Source organism: Macadamia integrifolia, chromosome 5, assembly GCF_013358625.1.
Source record: "Macadamia integrifolia cultivar HAES 741 chromosome 5, SCU_Mint_v3, whole genome shotgun sequence".
Lineage (NCBI taxonomy): Eukaryota > Viridiplantae > Streptophyta > Magnoliopsida > Proteales > Proteaceae > Macadamia > Macadamia integrifolia.
The window spans coordinates 1,532,443-1,556,147 of NC_056561.1; the positions used below are offsets into that span (position 1 = coordinate 1,532,443).

The 23,705-nt window shown below is 41.7% G+C and overlaps 1 protein-coding gene across 2 annotated transcripts in view; it reads left to right on the forward strand.

The window, feature by feature from the left end:
* Positions 1-23,705, forward strand: part of LOC122079321 (WD repeat-containing protein 53) — an 85,257-nt gene that overhangs the window by 25,094 nt on the left and 36,458 nt on the right. For both annotated transcript variants that reach the window (XM_042645694.1, XM_042645695.1), the window contains one exon: positions 8,227-8,283. In XM_042645694.1, the coding sequence (XP_042501628.1) occupies positions 8,227-8,283 (57 nt within the window). The remainder of the gene's footprint in view (positions 1-8,226; positions 8,284-23,705) is intronic.

Here is a 23,705-nt window from a genome sequence, read left to right on the forward strand (position 1 = left end):
GTCTAAAAACATGAACCATATGCCAAGTAAACAGTAGAGAATTAATTAGATCTGTCGATCTCAGATCTGGGTAGGTACAACAACTAAAAGACAAAAAATAGGTGGTTTCTGATAACTTTAAATTGACTGTTCAGAAACAGTCCTAATCAGGGTCGATCTCCTCTTAGATAGAGAGGAAGACTCGATCAAAATTGTAGCCCAAAACAAGCCTTGGATCTACTCCTACAGGCAGGGGCCGGTCGCTGAAATCTGCAGAATTTTTAGACAGAAAAAAGTGAGGAGAAATACCTGTAACGTGTAGTAGCAGCAGACCTTAAGAAGTAAGCCAGAAAAATACTTGAAGAACAGTAGAGGAATCCACTCGGGCTTCACCGCAGAGTGTCGACCGGATCAAACACCAGCCCCTTGTTCTGTGATCAGACACAGAAAATCCAGTAGATGCATGGCAGCGACCAGCAACAAGTTCTTTTTTTCAAAATCAAATCGTGGCTCTACTAATGAGAGCTCTCCTTTATTTATAATAATGATGGGGGGTTACATAAAATAGAAACTAATTTTAGTTTCCAAAAACTGAAATAGGAAAGTAAAAATTAGAATCTCACCTAGTTACTAAAACTGAAAATAGAAACTTACAAAACGGAAAGTCCTTTAGTTAATAAAACTGGAAATAGAAACTGGGAAATAAGAAGTACTGAAATGAGAAACTAACTAACCCCATCAGAGCCCAACTTAAAAAGGAAACTAATGAAAAAAGGAAACTAACTAGTAATCCCGTACTCAATCTTAGAGCCTCTCTTTTAGACCCATAAAAGTAGCCCAATACACTCCAAACCACATGGATTGAAGGCCCAACACATATACAACCCAACCTTAGGTTTATTCCTAATAAAACAAGCCTAGTTTGGTAATTAATCTGCATCACTCCCCCCTCCCCCTTACATCCTTTGTATATTCTTCTCTCTTGGTAATGAATTAATTTATTCATCCAAAAAAAAAAAGTATCAGTATCGATCACCGCATTGGTCGGCTAAATTTAAGATATGTGTTGGAGGGGTATCATATCGTATCGTATTGGAGATACTTTAAACCATGGATACAAGGTATATGTAGCTTATTAAATAATGATAGAAAATAAAAAAAAAAATCAAAAATAACACTTGGTCGCCTTGTTCGCCTTAAGGCGGGCGTCTTCTTGGCCAAGCGCTTAGACAACCCTCCAGCGCCTTGGTTTGCCTTGGCGCCATGACAACTATGACTCCAATACCAACTTAAGCCCTTCCAAAAAAGGCATTCCAATAGAAATGAACAATAACAACACCAAAAGTACTTTCCGAAGAATGCACTCCAACAATTACATCAAAAGACCTTCCCAAAGAAGGCACTCCAATAGGAACTGTAGCTCCCAATAGCTACAACAAAAGCACTCACGAGCCTAAACAGAGATCTCCCCAAATAGATGTCTCACAGAAAATTCCATAGATAAATAGGCAGCATCAGGTCGTTGGGGACCAAACAACATCAGATCACTAAATATACTATCTTCAAAAGATAAAATAGTTGTTGAGGACACACATGAGCATAAATGTGACGCCGATGCATGATGGATTTAGGAAAAAAAAATCTTTTTGATTTGATTTTCTTTTGTCTTAGAAAAAATTTATTTGAAATTAGTTAGTTTCTAATTTTAGATTAGTTTCCATTTTAAGTTAGTTGCCATTAATTTTTGATTTTTTTTCTTTATATTGGACATGTAAACGATGAAGAAGTTCAGTTTTTATATTTTTTTGAATGAATTGGAGAATTTAGGTTTTGGTTGAAACCATGGCTGTCGACCTCTTTTTTTCTCTCACTCTCTGAAATATTCTAATCTCTTCTTTTCCCTCTCCTATTTTCCTCTTTAGTTCTTCTTCTTCATCTCCATTACTTTCTTCTTTATTTATTTATTGATTTTTTTGTTTTTTCAACTGTTGGATACTGTTCATCGTCTCTGCTAGGCGGTGATACCTAACACAGAACAAGAGCTTGTTGCATCCTTGTTCTGCACCGGTTGACTCTGAAATTCTGGTCAAAGGCTCCTACCTTGAAGGCGATTCAGACCCTAGAGCTCCAGCTCCAAAGCCCTCTTCAGTCTTGAGATCGAAACCAGGTTTCAGATCTGCCCTGGGAGTTTTCGCCATCTTCAGTTTCAGGTGCTTCCCACGTCCTTTCATCCTGCCTATCTGACCAGATATTATGTGGATTTGGAAGAGCCTCCTCTTGTGATCCCACGCCTGAAATTTCAGACCAAATAGAGAAGATTTGAAGGAGTTCTCTCCTTTGAAGGTGTACACTGCTTTACCGTTTTGTGTTCTATCGTGAAAAAGAAGAAGAAATGTTCTCCTATGGGTTTTAAATAAACAATTGCTGTTATTACAGATAAGCCCTCTAACTTTAAGTTCTTTATTAATACACCCCCCCACTTTACTAGTTTGTAGAATTACCCTTCATTCTTGGGTTTTATTTCTGTTTAACCCTACTGCGATTTTTATTTCCAGAATTGATCCTTCTCTTTGGGATTAATTCCTGATAAGTCCTTAGTCAATTATTTCACTCTATAAAGCTCCAAAATTGTACCAGAAATTACAATATTGCCCCTGGTTTGTCTAGAGTGAACTACTTGGTTATTTAGTGGGCCCTAAGCTATCCGATCCATCGGATCCACATCAAAACGCCTTCAAACAAAATAATCTTGAGTTGGCAATCAATCAAACCGAGAAGATAATAATTTGAATCTCCCCCTCCCGTGGAGCAGTATGCAGGGACAAATATTTTCCAATAATTACCCCCATAAAGAATCTCATAACCAAAAGCACCACAAGAAAATAATTTCCAATCTCCCCTTGATGGTAGCAAATCTGAACAAATAACTCCAATTACCATGCATGCAAGAACCAATTTTCTCAAAAAGCGGAACTTCCAAATTGAGGCGATCCTGAGCCCACCAAAGCAATAATTTAGCACATATATATCCAATGAAAATTCTGTAATTACTTCATATAATCCCCAATTGAAGGGGAACCCCGGGTCAGAACACCAAATTGGGCTCGGCATAAACCCACTTCAGACAATAGAACCCAATTAATCCAAAGTTGATGGCAATTTTGTAATTAATCCATCAATCCCGGGTTTAAAACCCATCACTGACCACAATTATGGCCCCATCCAAAAGTGCAATAGCCAAGTGAGGGAGTAATTCAAGGGGTTAATTTGGTAGGTAGTAAAGCCAAAATCAGAGGGGTAAACTTGGAAGCAAAGTTAAAGTAGTGACAAAAAAATGAATAATGAAACAAAAGGAGGGGTGGAGGGGTAATTATGGTAGCTTAAAAGAGGGTAACGTGAGTCAAGGAGTAATTTTGGAAGCAACTAAGGAGAGGGTGGAATATGGAAAGTCAATTAACAAATTAAACAAAAAGGAAAGAAGTAATTGTGAGAAAAGAGATCTCAATTCTCACACAACCAGCAAGACAAGGGAGAGCTTCCTCACGAACCCAGCGATAACATCTTTGTAACCCAGAAATATTCAGGCAGAATTTTGAGCAGCAAAGTAGCAACTCGATAGCAACCAGGAAATCGATTCAGTATCGATAACTATGAACAAATCAATACCATCTTCAGCAAAAGACACCAACGACAGCACCAATGACAGAAAATAGTGGATGAAGGAGAAAACCAGAAATATTGTTCTTCTTCGACCAGCAGAGCAGCAAACCCATTGATAACCAGCAGACAACCAGGGACACTTCACCCTGGACATGAAACCAAAGGAAACCAGTGAAGAAAATGACCGACACTTAGGGAATAATCTTCAAGAAACAGAAAACCCCAATCCTAGGAAATGGAAGAATAGCAACCAGCGCAACATTCAGAGATGCAGTGAACAGCAGCAGCCACAGGGTGTAAAACAACCTTCATATACTCCTTTGAAGAAATCCAAGAAGATAGCTGCAAAACTTGATCTCACCAATGACCCCCCCCTTTTTTTTTTCAACAGTAGACAGTCACAGGTTACCTATTTTTTCTTCTTCTTCTTCTTCATGGCACTGATACCATGTAAAAATTTGAGAACCAGAATCGTAAAAGAAGAAAGAAGAGGGAGATAAAGAGATTAGTGTAACTTGGTAGTAACAACCGTATAGTTGGGACTTCCCCTTTCATTCAATATATTGACTACCTATTACAGTCATATTTGAAATAGGAAAGTAGAAGACATAATAAAAAAGGAAACTAACTTAGCTAATAACTACCCTAAACCCAATAGGAAACTAACTGCTTGTATCAAATATAACCCATTGTATGGCGGTCTATGGTCATCCATAGCCCTCCAACTGACACTCACTCATACACTCTAACAAACATGATTGCCAAAAGCATCCATGTCATATTCATGCTCAACATCTTCATTGTCAGCATCACCATTCTTTCCATCATCATCCACATTGTCAAATTCTACAGGCTCACAAACTTGGAGTTTTTAGCATGGTTCGAGGTTTCGGTTTCAAGCATGGTTGCAGTCAGGCTTGAAACCTAGATATTTTTTCCAAACCATGTATTTGTTTTTCAGGAGTTTCGGGGTTGGGTTTTGGGGGGCCATATTGCCAAGTTAGGTCCTAAAACTTGTAGGACAGCCTATTTTATGCACTTTAAACTTAGTGGAACCATTAGTTTTAAATACACCCAAAATGGTAGTTTGACTTCGAGTCCTAGGTGGGTAGTCTATGTTGTACACAATCTCTACCCTATGCTATTCCTATAACGCCCCCAAAACCATCCTAAGGTAAGGGCCATAACTCAAAACCATAGGATCGAAAATGGTTTAGATGGTGTACTGAACATTTAACCATAATTTCTAAATTCCAATTAATTCTCATCATCGTCACAAATATACATAAGGAAGGTTTATATAACAATTAATCATTATCATTATCCAACTCAAATGTCTAAATTCAAATGTGATGGTGGCACTACAACTAAAAGTGAAAGTAAACTCAATTACATCTCAACTGCATAAATCCTTAATGAATCAATGTATCTAAGTAAAAAAAAACCAAAGTCATCTACAATTGTTCCTACTATATGAAAATAAATAAATCAAAGTTAAAAGATTAAACATCCCTAATTTGGGAATCATTCTCTTCAACGACCATAGTGCACTCCTCACATTGACAAGGCTCTTGCTCAACATCATCTGAAAGATTAGCAATAGGGGTAAGCTTGGGAAAGCTTAGTGAGTAGGGGAAAAAAAACCATAACATTGATAAAGCTTATGCATTCTCAACCATAGTTGTCAAGGCGCCGCCTAGGCGTCCATGTGGTTTTGTAAGGGTCAAGGCAATTATCGCCTTATTGTAAGACGCTGGCTTGACTAGTTTGGCACTCGGTATGGCTGGTTTGGCACTTATTTATGCCAAATATCATTTAAGTTTGATTTTATATTTGTTATTTCATTTACTTAAGATAAGCAAACATCCCTTATTTGAGTCCAAGAAAAATAGATTAAAAAATAAAATTCCAAAAGGATAAAAGTCAACTGCCCAGTTCAAGAACAAAAAACTAGATTTTTGGTTGTAAGGGCGATTTTCAACTTTCAAATGCTGGGTTTATTCCCAAATCTGAAAAATTCCATAAATCTTATAATAGTCAAACATTGCTAAAAACCAAGTGATAAAATAATATTTTGTTTTGATGTTCATAAATTTATTTTTATTCAGGCGATTTTTTTAACAACACTCATGCACCTTATAATAGGTTTGGCCGGAACATAACGTTGTTAATAAAACTCAGATTTAAGCAATTTTTGATTTGTTGGAAAGCTGGTTTTGTGTTCTAACACAAAGTCTCATGTAAAAATAAAATCATTTGACTAGTTAAACTTATTATAGAACAATAACATTTCTCTAAATGTTGATTTTTGATGACTTGAGGTGCCTTAAATATTGATTTTTGATGGTATAGGGTAGCGCACTAAATAATGCTAGAAACGAGGGAAAATAAAAGATAACACTTGGGCGGTTGCCTAAGCAGGTGCCTTGTAGCCTAAGCTTTTAGGCACCCCTCCACCGCCTTGGATCGCTTGCCACCTTGACGACTATGAACATCAATACACTTCTCAAATCACATTTGATATGCATTCCAAAGATTTATGAATGAAAACATTTTCAATCCATTCAAGTCACGCTTTAAAATCCAGAAGTTTACGAAACCAAAGTTCCATTGTTCTTTTCAGTAATGTCCATATAGTAGTACTGGCAAAGATCAACTTATCATAACATAGAACATAATCAATAGGAAGAGAACTTGGGCTCATGGCTCACAGAACTGGTAACGGGCTCTTATGGATGGGAAACCACACTCCTTAAACATATGCTCTTGCCTCACCCCTCTGTCCTCTTACCCTCCCAAAATGGAAATGCGAGCATCAAACTCAAAGCACTTGAAACCCAATAAAGTCCTTGAATGCCATGCTCATGCCTCATTCCTGTGCTCAACATTCCACCCTAACACTTGACCATTATAAAACATTCATGCACTAAAAAAAAAAAAAAAAAAAAAAAGTCAAAACATTCATGTTATTTCAAATCATACCGTTTCATAAATTCTGTTACCGTTCGAAGTAAAACAACCTCAGCTACCTATTACATATACACATAACCACATTTCAGTGCTGTCCCTAATATGGTCCTGTATACAATAAGTATGTTCCCCCTTTCAAAACCCTCCTATACTATGTCAAAAATTATGCCAATGGGTCTTACAGTACCAGTCCGAGAAAACCAATATTTCTTCACCTTAACTAAGTCCAAATCTTCCCAAATTTATAGAGACTTACCTTAGCACGTAATCAAATTCTCCTCCCAAAACCAGAATTTAATTCATGGTCTACTTTATGTAACCCAAAATAGACTAACAGATGCTGTCAGAACCTGCACGACCGGAAAGAAAAATACACATTATACCTTCCTGAATAAAAAGACACTCCCTACTTTTTCAAAATTACATAGACTCATAGAGGAACATACCATAAAAATTTCGGGGTAAAAAACCAGGTCTATCATGGTCAACTAACCAGCCTTATTTTTACTTCCAGATTAGGCAAGAAGCTAAGATCCAAAGATAGAACAGTCGTAAGTCCTGATAGACTGTCAAATCATATAAGACTTTTTTCTATGTAAACTAGACTCCTAAAACTCAACTCTCTTCAAAAATCAGTGTCAGAGTCGACTTCTAGGTTATACTTTTATGATCCTCAATTTCAGGTACAGGAATTACCCTATTCTGCAGAACAGTCTCAAACACAGAATTATTTACCCCACCAAACGATCAAATTGTGCTGGATTATAGTCGTAATAGGGGGCTGGTGTGTTTATAGTACTTTTTCTTTGTCGTGGGAAAGATCGAGGAGCACAATTAACTGTAGTTTGCTGCTGTCCTCCTGTTTGTGAAGCGAATGATTCGAAACACTGTTCCATTGTGGACAACCTTTCTGTTAACTGTCAAATTGCTTCAACAAGAGGAAGGTTAGTAGCTTCTGGAGCCTGGTTTGGAACATTGGAACTCTCTCCTCAGCCATGGACCTGGTACCAAATGATATTTCTTGTCATCCAAAAAAAAAAAAAGTTTATTGTCTACTGAATACCGATATATCAAAATATACATTGGCAGTTCTCTAAGTTTCCAATGAACAATTTGGCATCATCAATATGTGTATTACTGAAAGACCTGCCTTAAGTGCACTTTATGGGTTTCTCCTATTGGTTCAGGCCTTCAGGGTTTACATACAATATTCAATTTTTTCACTTGATGCTCAGCTTTGAAGCATCAATTGCTGATTCAAATTGTGAGTATTTATATTTTTTGATTCTATATTTCTGTTTGTGCTAAAAATGCTATCTAATGCACATTAATGTATTTTCTTTCATTTTTTATATTTATGTCTGTTACTTTTAACACTAGACCTTCGGGAAATGTAATTTGACTATAATTAATGCTTTCGAATCCTTACAAAATCATGTCAGACAGTTAGAAGGTGATGTATGGGTATGTTTGGTTGTTGTATTGTTTTTCTTCTATTTTCACATATTCATACCTTTATTATTGAGGGTTGTTTTGGTTTTTTTTTTTTTTTTAATTCATTTATTATGAATCCTGCCAATGTTAATTACTAAAATGTTCTCTTATGGCACCTTTAAGGCATCTTCATGGAAGCCCTTGAACAGTTACAGCTATAACAAGGATGAAATAAATCAGGTATCTTGTTATTTATAATATTCCTTGGATTTTTGAAATGCTCTTGTTAAAAATGGGCATTATGTACCTTTGATGAACACATATGGGCTACTGTTTTGTACTCCGTTTATTCTTACTGGTATTGAATTGCAGTTTACATTTGACACTATTTGTGTGCAAGCAAAGTAGGAGCTAGAGTTGCTCATGGCTGGTAAAATATTGTGTAGATCTTACAAATCAAACTTCTTATATTTTCTATTTGATGATCTTTAATTTAAATTATACTTTCATTGTTGTGGGCCAATTTGGTATTTGTCTTGAATCTCTTGGTTCAAAATATAGGGTAGATTGAACTGCTTCTCCCCCCCCCCCCTCATCCCATACCTGACCTGACCTGACCCTCTCCCATGTCCGCCTCCCAGAGGTGCCGGTAACCAACCTTTCCTTTCCAATCCTAATCCTTCCCCTCCCATCAGCCTCCCCTCCCCCTGAGCCTTCCTGGAGTTCCCTAGTCTGTACGCCATCTCTCCCTTCCAAGGAGGGCCTCCCTCTTGACTTCATCTCCCCTTCTATGATTGACGATAAGAAAGTGGGCATCTGCCTTGCTGGATTGCTTTTCGACCTGTATTTCCAAATGGAGGAGCTGTCTGATTGGTTACTTCTTGGGGAGTAGACCCACCTTCGACATGGTCAAGGCTTGCTTTTCCAAGCAATGGAGGATCAGAGGATTGATGACAACTTACCTCCTTGATAATGGCATCATGAGGGCGAAAAATATAATGCTCCCAATGGTGGTCCTTGGCAAGTTGGAAAAAGACCAATCTTCCTTAGGCAATGGAACCAATTCTCCAACCTCAACAAAGTGGATTTACACACCAATCCCATTTGGATTGCTATTCCAAATCTTCCCCTCCAGTACTGGTGAGGAAAAGGGCTTAGTATTGTCGGTTTTGTTGTTGGCAACCCCCTATACACTGATGATTGAACTAAGAAGATGGACAGACTTGCTTTCTCTTGAATTTGTGTGGAAATATCATCCGATGACCCTCCGCCTTCCTCTGTTACCATCATTGATGAAGAGGGCTTCTCCTTCAACCAGGTGGTTCACTTCGAACGGCTTCCTCCACACTACACTATCTGCAAGATTTTCGGCCATCACTCCAAACAATGTTCTCCCAAAGCTGCTACTGGTAGCACCTTGGCCCTATTTACTCTCTCTGGGGCTGTTTCGAACCATATCAGTACTTATTCTGGCTACCCTCCGGCCCGCCATCCCTCGAGACTCCCTAGCTCCAGAGATTCTCGTCATGTGAGGACCTTCAATAGATCCTGGAGCTCCCGTAGTAGTAGCATCATGCCCTCCTCAGGTTCTCCTCGCAATCGGTCTTTATCCATTGATTCTTATCAATTATATCCTTTGGACATTGTCGCTTTCACCAAAGGTCACAATCGCTTCTCAGTGCTGCAATCCTTTTGCCTCTGACGACGATGACAGTGTTCCTTTTCCTCGATCTGAGGTCGCTACAGATGCCGCCCGTTTGTCTAAACGATCACATCCCCCCGCCTCCTCTCTTACCTCACCTGTATGCGCTTTCTCATCTCTCCCTCTTGTCTCCTCAACCGTCATTATCTCGAAACCTCCTAACCCTAGCCTTTTACCCCCTCGTCTCCCCTTCCTTTGACTAACTCCCTGGTCCACCCTCTTCAACCAAACCACTCGGCCCATCCTAATCCAAATAGGTCGACTCATCGTTTACCAAACCATTTGACCCACCTGAACCCCACCACATTCACTTGGCTTAAGTGCTCAACCCTGTTCCTCTATCCACCATTCCCTCGACCCGCACATTCTTGACTCTTGCCCTTTGGCTCCTCCAAACCCTCCCTCACTCGCCTCCTCCTAACTAAAACCCTGTGAACCTCTCTCCCTCACCCACTATCGGCCCCTCTACCACCACCTCTTCTCCAGTCTTTGGCATGTCTCCAACCACCTGCTTGGCTCTTGTCTCTGCCACGTCTCTAGCCACTATCACGGCTCCTGTCTCTGCCTCATCTCCTTCCGCTACCACGGTTCTTGTCTCGGCCTTGTCTACCGCCTCCACTGTGTTTTCTGTCTCTACCACGTCTCTCGATTCCATCACTGCTATCATCTCTGTCACGTCTGGAGTCACCTACACTTCGCTTGTGTTTGCCATGTCTCGTCACCTAGGCTCCAACTGCCGCCGTGTCTGCTTGATGGAGGGCCTTAGGGAAGAAGGGAAAACCAAAGTAATAGAGGGAAGGGAATCACGGACTCACACAATGCACAAAATCAACGAATTCTCATTCAATAATCAAATCACCTTTTCTCCAATATTCGGTATATGCAAGTATTTAAAGAGAAAATAACAAGACTCCTACTTAGACTCTAAAACTGAAACGTGTAACCAACCCTACTTCTCTGTCTCCTATGTATCCTATCCAAAGCAAACATGAGAAAATAAAAGACATAGTAATAAACTAATCTACGTCCAACCTTGTTAGACCAAAACCCTAGGCTAGACCGGTTCTTCTTGGCTCTTGGCTTCCAAAGCCGTTCATGCTGGTCCAACCAAGTAAATGCAACCATATCTGCATCAACTCTCCTCTTCTAAAAGGATCTCAACTCCGTCGAGTTTAGATGAGGTCCAAGAATTCTGTCAGAATCGATACGCTTGTGGAAAAAAGTACCAACTATCCTCTTGAGTTTGAGAGGGGGAAGATCTTTGGCCTGAAGAAACTTCATCTCAGGGCCACCATGCTGAAAAGAGTATGTATTCTCATATCCATTGTTCTTGGATTTCTTTTCGAACAACCATGGGCGCCCCAGAAGAATGCGCCAGACTTTCAAAGGGAGAACATCACACTGAACCTGATCAATTAGTCTGCCAGTGGAATATGTGAGCAAACACCTTTCATTCATTTTCAGATTATTGTTGTTCACCCACCCAACCTTGTAGCGGCTCGGATGTGTCACACCCCGCCTCCACTCACCTGAAGGGTAGCGACATAGACACGCACACGTGTTCATAATCCATCCAGGATCCACGATGCAGTACTTTAAGTTAATAAGATTATGAAATGATTCTAAAATCACATACTTAAAATACAAACAAAATATACCAATTGGTGATTTCTATTGATATTTATTATATTTACACAAAAATAATGTTTTCACATCTGGATCATAATTACAGTTATGCCCCTATAGGGCTATATCTGTTAAGTACAAAAAGAATAAAAAATAGAAGATGATACTCCCATCCTTAGCGTGCTCCAAATGCACAATCATTGCACACGCATCCATCCTCGTGCGCAACCAACTCCTCATCCCAGAGGTCACCTCCGTAGAGAGCCGGAACCTCGATCACAGCTTCCAAAGGGTTTCTTGAATCAACATCTAAAAAGAGGCAACAACGGGGGGTGAGCTTCCACGAAGCCCAGTGAGGGGTAACACACAAGCAATCATGACAATCTAAGAAGATGCAATAGTATAAATATTCATGCCCAACCACATTAATATGAATGCAATGACATGATCCATTTATTATCAAACAATTGTAAGCAACAATTTCTAAGTCCAAATGGGGTATAAGTGCTACTGCAACATAGGTGTTATCCCTAGTCATGAATGTACATTATCAGTCCCCAGGGATACAAGTTAGTTGGGAGTCAGGAGCATGCCGGTTCTGGAACCACATCGTTACCCGGCAAACCCCTATTAATAACCCTCCCATTATACCGTTACATCAAATCCAACATCGCATGTAGGGTATACTCGTCACCGAATCAAGCATCGCGTGAGGCTTTGTCACGACGCTGGCATCTTCGTACCTTAGTCACCGGAAATCGTCCCTAACCACGGACCGTCGGACAAGAGGATTAGCCAATACGTAAACCCCTATTGGCAAGGGTTGTAGCATTAGGGTGGTTATCCTAGCCCAATGCATTCTAATATGCCACAACACAATCCAATCACACACACACACACACACCCTGAGCATGTGTGCCGCAGTGCCACCGGCACCAACCGTTGGCCACCCTGCAACCCAGCCACACACACGCTCACCCTGAGCATGTAGTGCCACCGGCACCAACCGTTGGCCACCCTGCACCCCAGTCACACACACACATATACACACTCACCCTAAGCATGCAGTGCCGTCGGCACCAACCGTTGGCCACCCTGCACCCCAAGTCACACACACACATGCACAATCATAATCCACATTCTCATGCCACATCATACACACTCACCCTAAGCATGCAGTGCCGTCGGCACCAACCGTTGGCCACCCTGCACCCCAATCTCCACATACACACGCACACACACCCTGGGCATACAATGCCGTAGGCACCCACCACAGGCCACCCTGCATCCCAGTCACACACACACATGCACAATCATAATCCACATTCTCATGCCACATCAACACTTTACATAAGGAATAATATAATAATATGCAAAATGATAAAATTCATCCACATATGCATTATGATACAAGCATTCCATAAAAGCACACAAAATCCCCTCACCTCGAGTTTTAGATGGCGGTAGATAGTTGATAGTTTCGTGTTGTGTGCTCCCGTCACTTCTCGGTTCCGCTCCTAGGACACAGTGTTTTTTAGGTTATTTGGTTATCCATAGGGAAGTGGGACACTAGGACCTGTGCCCCAATAAAAGGATTAAAAATTAGTTTTAAAATGGTTCACAGTGGATGCTTACCGGTGGATGATCATCCGCCAATGAGTTCACCGGTGGGCAAATCCGAAAGGGATGCAAATCCTGCAATATTTTCACCGGTGGATGGTCCTTGCCTTCACCTGCTGGCCGGTGACCATCAGCCGATGAAGTTAAAATTGGGGTTTTCTTCCCTAGATCAGCCCTATTGGCCCTGTGGCCCCTGTGTATGGTGGTGGAAATGCGTATTTTTCAGTGGGGTGTCATTTCCCAACTCCGTTCCTCCTTTCTCCCTCTTTTGTACAGTTTACAAATTGGGTTTTGTGATTTTGGGGTTAGTTTTCATGTAGGGCATCCTCACACACTTCACTTAGCTTAGGTTTAGTGAAATTAGTGAGTGGATCAACATAGGGTTTCAAGATATATCCAATTTCCCTAATACACAGGTCTAGGTTAAGCTAAATTGGGGAAGACTTAGGTTGAGCTCATGGAATGGTCATTAATGGCTCATAAAATCACTCTCACCCACCATACATAGGTTTAATTTCATTTTCCCCAACTTAGGATTAGGTTAGTATGTAAGCTCATAGAGGATTTGCTCAAATTCCCAAATCCTAGGGTTTTGGGTAAGGGTTTCATAGGGATTTATCATTAGACCCAAGGTTGAGTGAATAACCTTGCCAATGTAGGTCTCTTACTCTAATTTCCTCTTCCCATTATGTAGTCTTTATGGTTGGGTAGGTGGAATTTGGTTGGGTCTCCATTACTTCCAATAAAGAGTGAAAGGGGAAAGAGAGAGAGAGATTTGTGTGTATATGTGTGGAGAGATGAGCATATGGGCTTACCTCAATAATGGAGCCCTAACTTGCCTCCTCCCTTCCTCCCTTGCTCTCCTCCTTCTTCTTTCTCCCTCTCCTTGTTTCTATTTTGGTAGGAGAAGAAATGAATGGTAAGAGTCCTATTTATAGTCACTTAAGTCCCACTAAGGGTTGTTTGGGGAATTAATGGGTTTTTACCCAATACCGGGTTATTCCGCTATTCGGCACTAACGGGCCCAGTTCGAGATGTTCCGCCACATTAATCAACTCCCTAACACATTGTTCCATCAATGTGGATGGGTTTGGGGTGCACGATTGTGAGGTCGCAGGTCCCACGGCTAGATAACCCAAAACTAGCCTGGGCAATCACCGTATGGTGTTCACCGGTGGATGCTCCATTCGCCGGTGACCATCAGCCGGTGAAGGCTGAACTGGTCACTTTGTATGAAGATCTCTCCTCAGTTTGAGTGGGGCCTTCTCCAGGGTTTCTAGTGTGTGTGAGGTTCAATTGACCTTTCCCTTCGGGTCCGGAATCCCTTCCAATTACTTAAGCGTGGGTAGCAGGTGCAAGTGGGGTCGCCGTTCCTTCTTCAGCAAAAGACGGATGCAACTCAGTACTCATTGGTACTGGTGTCCTCCAGTGTTGCACCTGAACATTAAAATAGGAAGTATTAGGGTTTGGGTATAACATTCCCCTTTCCTTACAAGAAATTTCGTCCCCGAGATTTGACGTACCTGGTGATCCAAACAACTGAGGATATTTCTTCATTTCCTCCTCTTGTTCCCAAGATGCTTTTTGTTTGGAGTGATTCCTCCACTTAACTAGTACATAAGAAATAGTCCGATTGTGGAGAATGTGATCTCTCCGGTCAATGATTTCTTCTGGCTATTCTACATACTTCCAATCAGCGTCAAGCTCCAAGGGTATATGTGTCAAAATATGGGCTGGATCGGAAGCATACTTCTTGAGCATGGAAACATGAAATACATTATGAGCTCCTTCTAATTCGGGTGGCATAGAGAACCAGTAAGCTACTGTTTCGACTCGACCCAATATATCATAAGGTCCCATGTATCAAGGACTTAGCTTTCCCCTCTTGCCAAACCTCTTCACTCCTCTCATTGGGGAGACTTTTAGAAAAAATTTATCACCCACCTCAAACTCTAGGTGCTTCCGTCTGACATCCGTATAGTTTTTGTTTTGATTGAGCCGCCTTAATTCTCTCCCTGATTACATCCACTTTCTCACAAGTGGCCTGGATCAATTCCGGACCTAGGATCCTCCTTTCTCCAATTTCATCCCAATACAAAGGCGTTCTGCATTTCTTACCATACTGGGCTTCATAAGGTGCCATGCCTATAGTAGCTTGGTAGCTATTATTGTAGGAGAACTCTATGAGTGACAAGTGCTCATCCCAACTATAGCTCATATCCAACACACAAGCCCGCAACATATCCTCTAAGGTCTGTATAATCCTCTCTAACTGCCTATTTGTCTGTGGATGGAACATTGTGTTGAAATTCAGTTGTGTCCCCATTGCTTTCTGTAGACATTTCCAGAAGTTGGTGGTAAATCTGGCATCACGGTCGGAGACAATGCTTGCTGGTACACCGTGTAATCGGACAATATTGTCAACATACAGTTGAGCCAACTTTTCCATGGAGTAAGTAATTCTCATAGGGATAAAGTGGGCCACCTTGGTCAGTCTGTCTACAATTACCCACATTGTGTCATTCCCTTTCTGAGTACGTAGCAATCTTATGCATAGTTTTTAAGGCACTGCTAAGGCGTCGCCTTACTAGCGTATTGGCGCTGATGCGGTCTAGAGATGGTAAGGCAGTGCTCCGCCTTACGTGAAGTGGCACCTTATGGGGTTTTTTTTTTTTTTTTTTTAACACATTTTAAAATTACTTGATGAAGATTCCAAATATAGATTTTTTATTGGTAAGTATATGGTTTTGTTAACACTTGAGATGTATGGGATCAACTTGACTCCACCAAAAATAACCAAAACAAACAAAAGAAAAACACGATTCACAAACAGGGTTTGGATTTTGTCAAGGTTTTAAGAAAGAGCTTTGAGAAGGAATCAAGGAACAAGGAAGAACCACTGATCTAGGCGACCATTTTGCTCCGGCAGCAGTGAGCTTCATTCTTCTTTGACTGGAGTAGAAATATAGTGGATGACCTTAGGGCTTAGGCACTCATTTTGGCATCATAGAGGTAAATATAATAAATACTTATATTTTTTTTGTCTTCTTTTCTTTATATTTATAATTTTGTTTCATAATTATGTATTTATATTATATGTCAATATGTTATGATGATTGATGATTGATGAAGATGAACTTAGTTTATTCACTTTATTGATTTATTTTCTTGATGAATATCTTACATTGGGATGAATATGAACCTTTAATATTTATTTAACATATGAGTAATAGGATTCAACTAGGATTTGAGCCAAATAGATTGGTTTTATAAAAAAATTACATAGGAATAAGGCGACGCTTTATGCCGGCCTTATCGCTAAGGCGCTCCGAAAGACCCTCAAACGCCTCCGTCGCCTTACCGCCTTAAAACTATGATCCTATGACAAAATCCATGGTAATGTTTTCCCACTTCCATTCTGGTACGGGTAGGGGTTGTAATAAGCCATGTGGCATTTGCCTTTCTGTTTTGATCTGTTGGCAATTCAAGCACCTGGCTACATGGGTGGCTACGTCAGTTTTCATTCCACACCACCAATAGGACCTTTTCAAATTCTTGTACATTTTTGTATTACCTGGATGTATGGAGTAGGGTGAACTGTGAGCTTCTTTCAATATTAATTCCCTCATCTCTTCATCCTTTGGTACACAAAGCCTATCCTTGAACTTGAGGACCCCATCTTCAGTCAATTTGAAGTTTAAATCCTTTTGTCTTCCTTCTTTGATAACGCTTACTATCTTCTAAAGGTCCTCATCTAGTATTTGGGCGGCTTGGATTTTCCCTACTAACGATGGTTGTATCATAAGTGCAGCCAAGGTCACTGTCACCTCATTCATTAGTAGTTCCAAATCCATTCTTCTAGCTTCCTCAATCAGCTGCTCGTTCACAGTCAAGGCTATTAGGGATAGAGTCTGAGACTTCCTGCTCAATACATCAGCCACTACGTTGGCCTTCCCCAGATGGTAATGGATGGTGCAATCATAATCCTTCATCAGTTCCAACCATCTTCTTTGTCTCATACTCAGCTCCTTTTGGGTGAAAAAGTATTTCAAACTCTTATGATCGCTGTAGATCTCACTCTTTTCCCCATATAAATAATGCCGCCAGATCTTTAAAGCAAAAATGACCGCTGCTAGCTCCAAGTCATAAGTGGGGTAATTCCTTTCATAGTCCTTCAGCTGTCGAGATGCGTATGCTATAACCTTGCCATTTTGCATCAACACACAGCCTAAGCCCAAATTGGATGCGTCACTATATACTACCATTCCGGCGTTGCCTTCTGGAATAGTGAGTACTGGAGCTGTTATTGATTTCCGCTTCAATTCCTGGAAACTTTCTTCACATTCTTTAGACCATTCAAATTTCACTTCCTTCCGTGTTAGTCGAGTCATAGGTTCAGAAATGTGAGAAATTTTTAATGAACCTTCTGTAGTATCCTGCTAACCCCAGGAAGCTACGGATTTCACTTACATTCTTAGGTGCCTCCCATTCTACCACGGCCTTTACCTTTCCAGGATCAACTTCAATGCCCTTCATTGAGACAACATGCCCTAAGAAATGTACTTGTGTAAGGCAAAACTCACATTTACTGAATTTTGCATACAACTGCTTCTCTCTCAATCTCTGAAGGGCAAATCTCAAATGGGTAGCATGTTCCTCTCGGCTCTTCGAATAAATCAGAATGTCGTCGATGAACATGATGACAAAGTTGTCTAACATATCGTGGAATACTCTGTTCATCAGCTCCATGAACATTGCAGGGGCATTGGTTAGTCCAAATGGCATAACTAGGAATTCATAGTGTCCATAACGGGTCCGGAAAGTTGTCTTCCTGATGTCTCCCTCTCTGATCTTGAGTTGATGATAACCAGATCTGAGGTCAATTTTGGAGAACGTGGTTGCACCTTGCAATTGATCAAAAAGATCATCGATTATGGGCAACGGATACCTATTCTTGATAGTCAGCTTATTGAGTTCCCTGTTGTCTATGCACATTCTCATATTCCCATCCTTCTTAACAAAGAGTACCAATGCTCCCCATGGGGACACACTAGTTCGGATGAGCCCTTTCTCCAATAATTCTTGTAATTGTTCCTTTAACTCCTTTAATTCTGATAGTGCCATTCTATATGGAGCTTTTGATACAGGCGCTACCCTAGGAATCAGATCAATAGTGAATTCAGTCTCCCGGTCTGGAGGTAGTCCAGGTAAGTCGTCAGGAAAGACGTCTGAGAATTCTCACTACTTCTATTTCCTCTACAAACTTGTTCTCCTTAGTTGTGTCAACCACAGCGCCAAATAAGCCTCACATCCTTACTCTAGTAATCTTCTCACTTCAAGTGCAAATATCACTAGTTTCTTCGATTTCTTGATTTTTCTTCCTTTGTAAACAAACTCACCTCCTTCTCGGAGTTTGAATACAATTTTCTTCTCAACTCAGAGAACACATGCCCTATAGGCGGATAACCAATCCATACCTAAGATAGCGTCAAAGTCACGCATCTCTAATTTAATCAAATGAGCAATCATGTCCCATCCATAGACTTGAATAGGACACAGCTCATAAATCTCCTCTAATCCTACTTCACTCCCAGTTGGTGTGCTAACTACTAGTGTGTCAACATTTTTGGCTTCATATTCATCTTAGTGGCAAAAGTGGGGGATACAAATGAATGTGATGCACTAGTGTCAAACAAAACATATGCAGGGGTCATCGATATCAGCAAGGTACCTGTGACAACTCCAGGCAATGCCTCTGCTTCCTCAGTAGTCAGTGCAAACACTTTCCCTTGTAGTATAGCTCCCTGTGGTGCTTATGCCGAACGGATGGTGGATAATGGCTGCACTGATCTGGCTGGTCCTACATAGGGGTCACCCGGTCTCCTCTGTGAGTAATTCTTTGCAAAGTGACCCGTTTGCTGACAGATAAAACAACTTAAGGGAACCATCTGAGACTGTGCTACCATGGGTCTAGGTGGTGGTGGGGCTTGTCCTGTTTCTGGTCTTTTATACTGACCTGAGGCTGCACCAGAATGTCCCCTTACCAAACCTGCTAGGTGCTATTGTCCTCTTCCCCTGTATGGCATGATAGTTCTCTCTTTGTTTGTCCTCAATGGATTTGGCAGCTCTGGGCATAACTATGAAGGTACTGAGCCACTAACATAGCCCCTATGGTGGGTCTTAAGTCTTAACCCTTTCTCAAATCTCTTTGCCTTAGCCCGATTCCCCTTCAAATGCTCAGGTGCGAAGAAGAACAACTTTTCAAATTCTTGTTGATATTCCAATACAGAGTTGGACCCTTGTTTCAACTCCATGAACTCTGTTTCCTTCCTCTTCCTCACACTATCTGAGAAGTAGTTGTTGAAGAACGCCACTTTAAAGTGTTCCAATGTGAGGTTGGGCTGTAGGGCCGCTAGGATGGGTTCAGTAGACTTCCACCATGCATTTGCCTCATTTTGTAGTTGGTAGTCGGTAGTCGGTAGTCGGCACACATCAGTTTCTGTTCTTCAGTGAGGGTCATTACCTTATATGCCTTCTCCATTCCCTCTACCCATTTGGTGGGTGCCAAAGGGTCCTGTGCAATCCCACTATAGTAAGGAGGCCTAAACTTTTGGAATGTTTCCATCACTTTCACATTGTCCATAGGTATAGGCAGTATGGCTTGGCTCTGTGGTGTGACTTGCCCTTGTGGTAGTGGTACATCAGGTCGTGGGGCATATGTACATTGGAGCCTTCTGGGTGAGCTATGTGGTGAGCCATTGGTGCTGGGACTTGCTGTGTGTGGGGAATAATGGTAGGAGCAACGTTAGGTACTGGCTGTCTGGGGTGGAACAGCCCGTGCCTCTCGAGTCTGAAACACAGCATTGATCTATGCATTTAGACCCGTCATAAACTCTAGTTGTTGTTGTTGCAACCCTTGCATTACCACATTTTGTTGCTGTTGTAGTCCTTGCAACATGTTGCCTATAATTGACACTACATCCTGGGCAAAAAGTATAGGTGGAGCAAGAGGGCTCCCTATGCTCTGGTATCGGGCACCTCTTCCCTACTTGGTTCCGAAGTCGGTGGCCGACCCATAGCAGATGTAGTGGTACGGCGTGGTCATTTAGGTGGCCGTACCACCTGTGTTTGGGATTTTCTAGGAACCATGTGAACCTTCCTGTATAAGAGGTAACATAGGCAACTTAGTACAACTGAGTATGCATATTCAAGTCTTTACATGTACTAGGCTCAGACACCCACATCTTTCGTGTCCACATATTGAGGGAAGAAAATATGTAAAATGGACCCACACATATAAAGAATAGAAAGAACTTTTCACCCTTTTTACCTTCACCGGTGGATGCTCACCTGTTGATGCTCATCCGCCGGTGAGTTCACCGGTGGATGGATCCGCAAGGTCTGAAAAATCACATAAAGTGTTCACCGGTGGATGCTCACCGGTGGATGGTAATTATTTCACCGGCCAGCCGGTGAACACTTTTACTGTCTTTTAAAAGGGCTGGCCAAGAACTCCCATTTTCACCATAACCTCTTCCTTTTCTTGCCAAGAACGACCAGAGAGCTCTTCCAAGGTTGGAAGAACATCATTCAATGATTTTTGCCGCCAATCCACGCCACATTTCGCATAAGAGGTAAGGTTTTCCCCCCATTTATGCTAGATTTCCATTTTCCCCAAATTTTCTTCTCTGTGAAACCCTAACTAGGGATTTATGTGAAATTTCTTACATTCTTTCCAAATGTGCCTTTCCTTTTGTATACACTTAGTTGGATATGTATATTTGTTGTGTTTGTATGCAGTCATGAGTTCTAGAAGAGGCACACGCTGTCGAAATGCTGCCGGACAGATTCTAGCTCCTCCAGAACCCAACTTTGACAGATTTTGGTTTAACTCTGCGAAAAATGCGCAGAAATGGGGGGTGTTTGGAAGTAAACTTGTGGATTCCGGGAAGGCAATATTGCATGGTCAGATGCCTTTGGTAGAGCGAGGCGGTTCCAGGCACTGGGTTGGTCACCGCTCTTGGACCCAGGGAAAAGATGTTATCCTCGCTTGGTCCAGATGTTCTTTTGCAATCTGAGGGGTGAGGAAGTGGGGGAGAATGATTATCGTCTCACCAGTCGAGTTATGGGAGTAGACCTCTCCTTCACCACAGCCGAGTTTGGTGCTATTACTGGGATTTCAAGCGCCGGGGAGAGTGTATATTGTGCTCCCAAGACTAGAAGGGGAGCCTTCATGCCCCAAGATAGTTTAGATGAGATGTGTCGGCAGTTGACTAAAACCACTAGTGGATGGACTAGGTTCAGTCGCTTCAGGACCACGCCCAAGGTGCTTTGTAGGGTAGTTCAGTTAAACATATTACCAGCTGGAGATCATTTCAATGAAGTTTCTCTTCTCCAGGCCTATGTTACCCTTTGCTTGTATGTGGGTCTCCAGATCAACCTCCCATACCTATTGATGCGGCATATGGTATACTGGGCCAAGTACCCAATGGACGGAAATTTGCTTTATGGAAATCTCCGTACTAGCATTTTTATACACTTTGGGGTCCCTATGCTGACAAGCCTACAGATGGAGCCAAGAGGTATCCTTTTGATTTACACTCCTTAGTGAAGATGAAGATTGACCCTAATGATGGTAGTGATGCTGAGGGGGTGCCGGTAATGGTCCCTGTAGGAGATGACCAGGATGTGGATATGGAAAACGACGAGGAGGCTGAGGAGAGCGAGGAAGATGGGGAGGATAGTGAAGATGATGGACCTCCATTGCGTCAAGGCCGTAGGGGAACCACCCCACCTCCTCCTTACACTTCATCTCAATATGCCGGTGGTGCTTCTTCTTCGACTGCACCAGGTGATGCAGTGGGTTGGGATCGGGTGATGCAGGCTATGGAAACAGGTTTTCGGGGTCTGAACGCCCGTCTGGACAGCATTGATGGTAGGGTCAGTCATCTTGAGGTATGGACCCGTAGGTGGGACACTTACTTCGGGCTGGCAGATATCACTCCACTTTCTTCGGTACCACCCATTGATCCACCCCAGCATTAGTTATTTTATTTTTTATTTTTTTCAGGTCCTATCTTTCAGTCTTGTTCTTTAGGATTGTGATCCTTTTGTGTTTTATTTGTTTCATTAGTGTTATAAACTTGAGAGTTGTTCCGCAGGTAGTTATCTTCTATGTAATTTGCTCCTAGTTAAGTCTTGTATTCTCCTCTCCCAAAGTTGTAAGCTGAATTTGTTATTAATGAAATTATCAGTGTTATCGGCTTTTATCTTCAACTTGTCTCTTATGTGTGAACTATGATTTATGTACTTATATTTAAGCTTTTATTTATAACCTAATCACCAATAGTCCTAACATTTCATAAGTTTATGATTTAAAGCAGAGTATCGCGCTCTGAAACCACTCGTTGTCACACCCCGCCTCCACTCACCTGAAGGTGCGATATGGACACGCACATGTGTCCACAATCCATCCAGGATCTACGATGCAGTACTTTAAGTTCATAAGATTATGAAATGATTCTAAAATCACATACTTATAATATAAACAAAATATATCAACTGGTGATTTCTATTGATATTCACTATATTTACACAAAAAGAATGTTTTCACATCTTGATCATAATTACAGTTATGCCCCCATAGGGCTACATCTATTAAGTACAAAAAGAATAAAAAATAGAAGATGATACTCCCATCCTTAGCGTGCTCCAAATGTACAATCATTGCACACACATCCATCCTCGTGCACAACCAACTCCTCATCCCAGAGGTCACCTCCGTAGAGAGCCGAAACCTCGATCACAGCTTCCAAAGGGTTTTCTGAATCAACATCTAAAAAGGGGCAACAACGGGGGGTGAGCTTCCATGAAGCCCAGTAAGGGGTAACACACAAGCAATCATGACAATCCAAGAAGATGCAATAGTATAAATATTCATGCCCGACCACATCAATATGAATGCAATGACATGATCCATTTATTATCAAACAATTCTAAGCAACAATTTCTAAGTCCAAAGGGGGTATAAGTGCTATTGCAACATAGGTGTTATCCCTAGTCATGGATGTACGTTATATTCCCCAAGGATACAAGCTAGTTGCAAGTCAGGAGCATGCCAGTTCCAAAACCACATCGTTACCTAGCAAACCCCTATTAATAACCATCCCATAATACCGCTACATCGAATCCAACATCGCATGTAGGGTATACCCATCACCTAATCAAACATCGTGTGAGGGTCTGTCACGACGTTGGCATCTTCGCACCTTAGTCACCGGAAATCGTCCCCAACCACGGACCGTCGGACGAGAGGATTAGCCAATACGTAAACCCCTATTGGCAAGGGTTGTAGCACCAGGGTGGTTATCCTAGCCCAATGCATTCTAATATGCCACAACACAATTCAATCACAGTCACACACACACTCACCCTTAGTATGCAGTGCCACCTGCACCAACCGTTGGCCACCCTGCACCCCAGCCACACACATACTCACCCTGAGCATGCAGTGCCGTCGGCACCAACCGTTGGCCACCTTGCACCTCAGTCACACACACACACACAGACACTCACCCTGAGCATGCAGTGCCGTCGGCACCAACCATTGGCCACCCTGCACCCCAGTCTCCACATATCCACATACACACACAGACACTCACCCTGAGCATGCAGTGCCGTCGGCACCAACCATTGGCCACCCTGCACCCCAGTC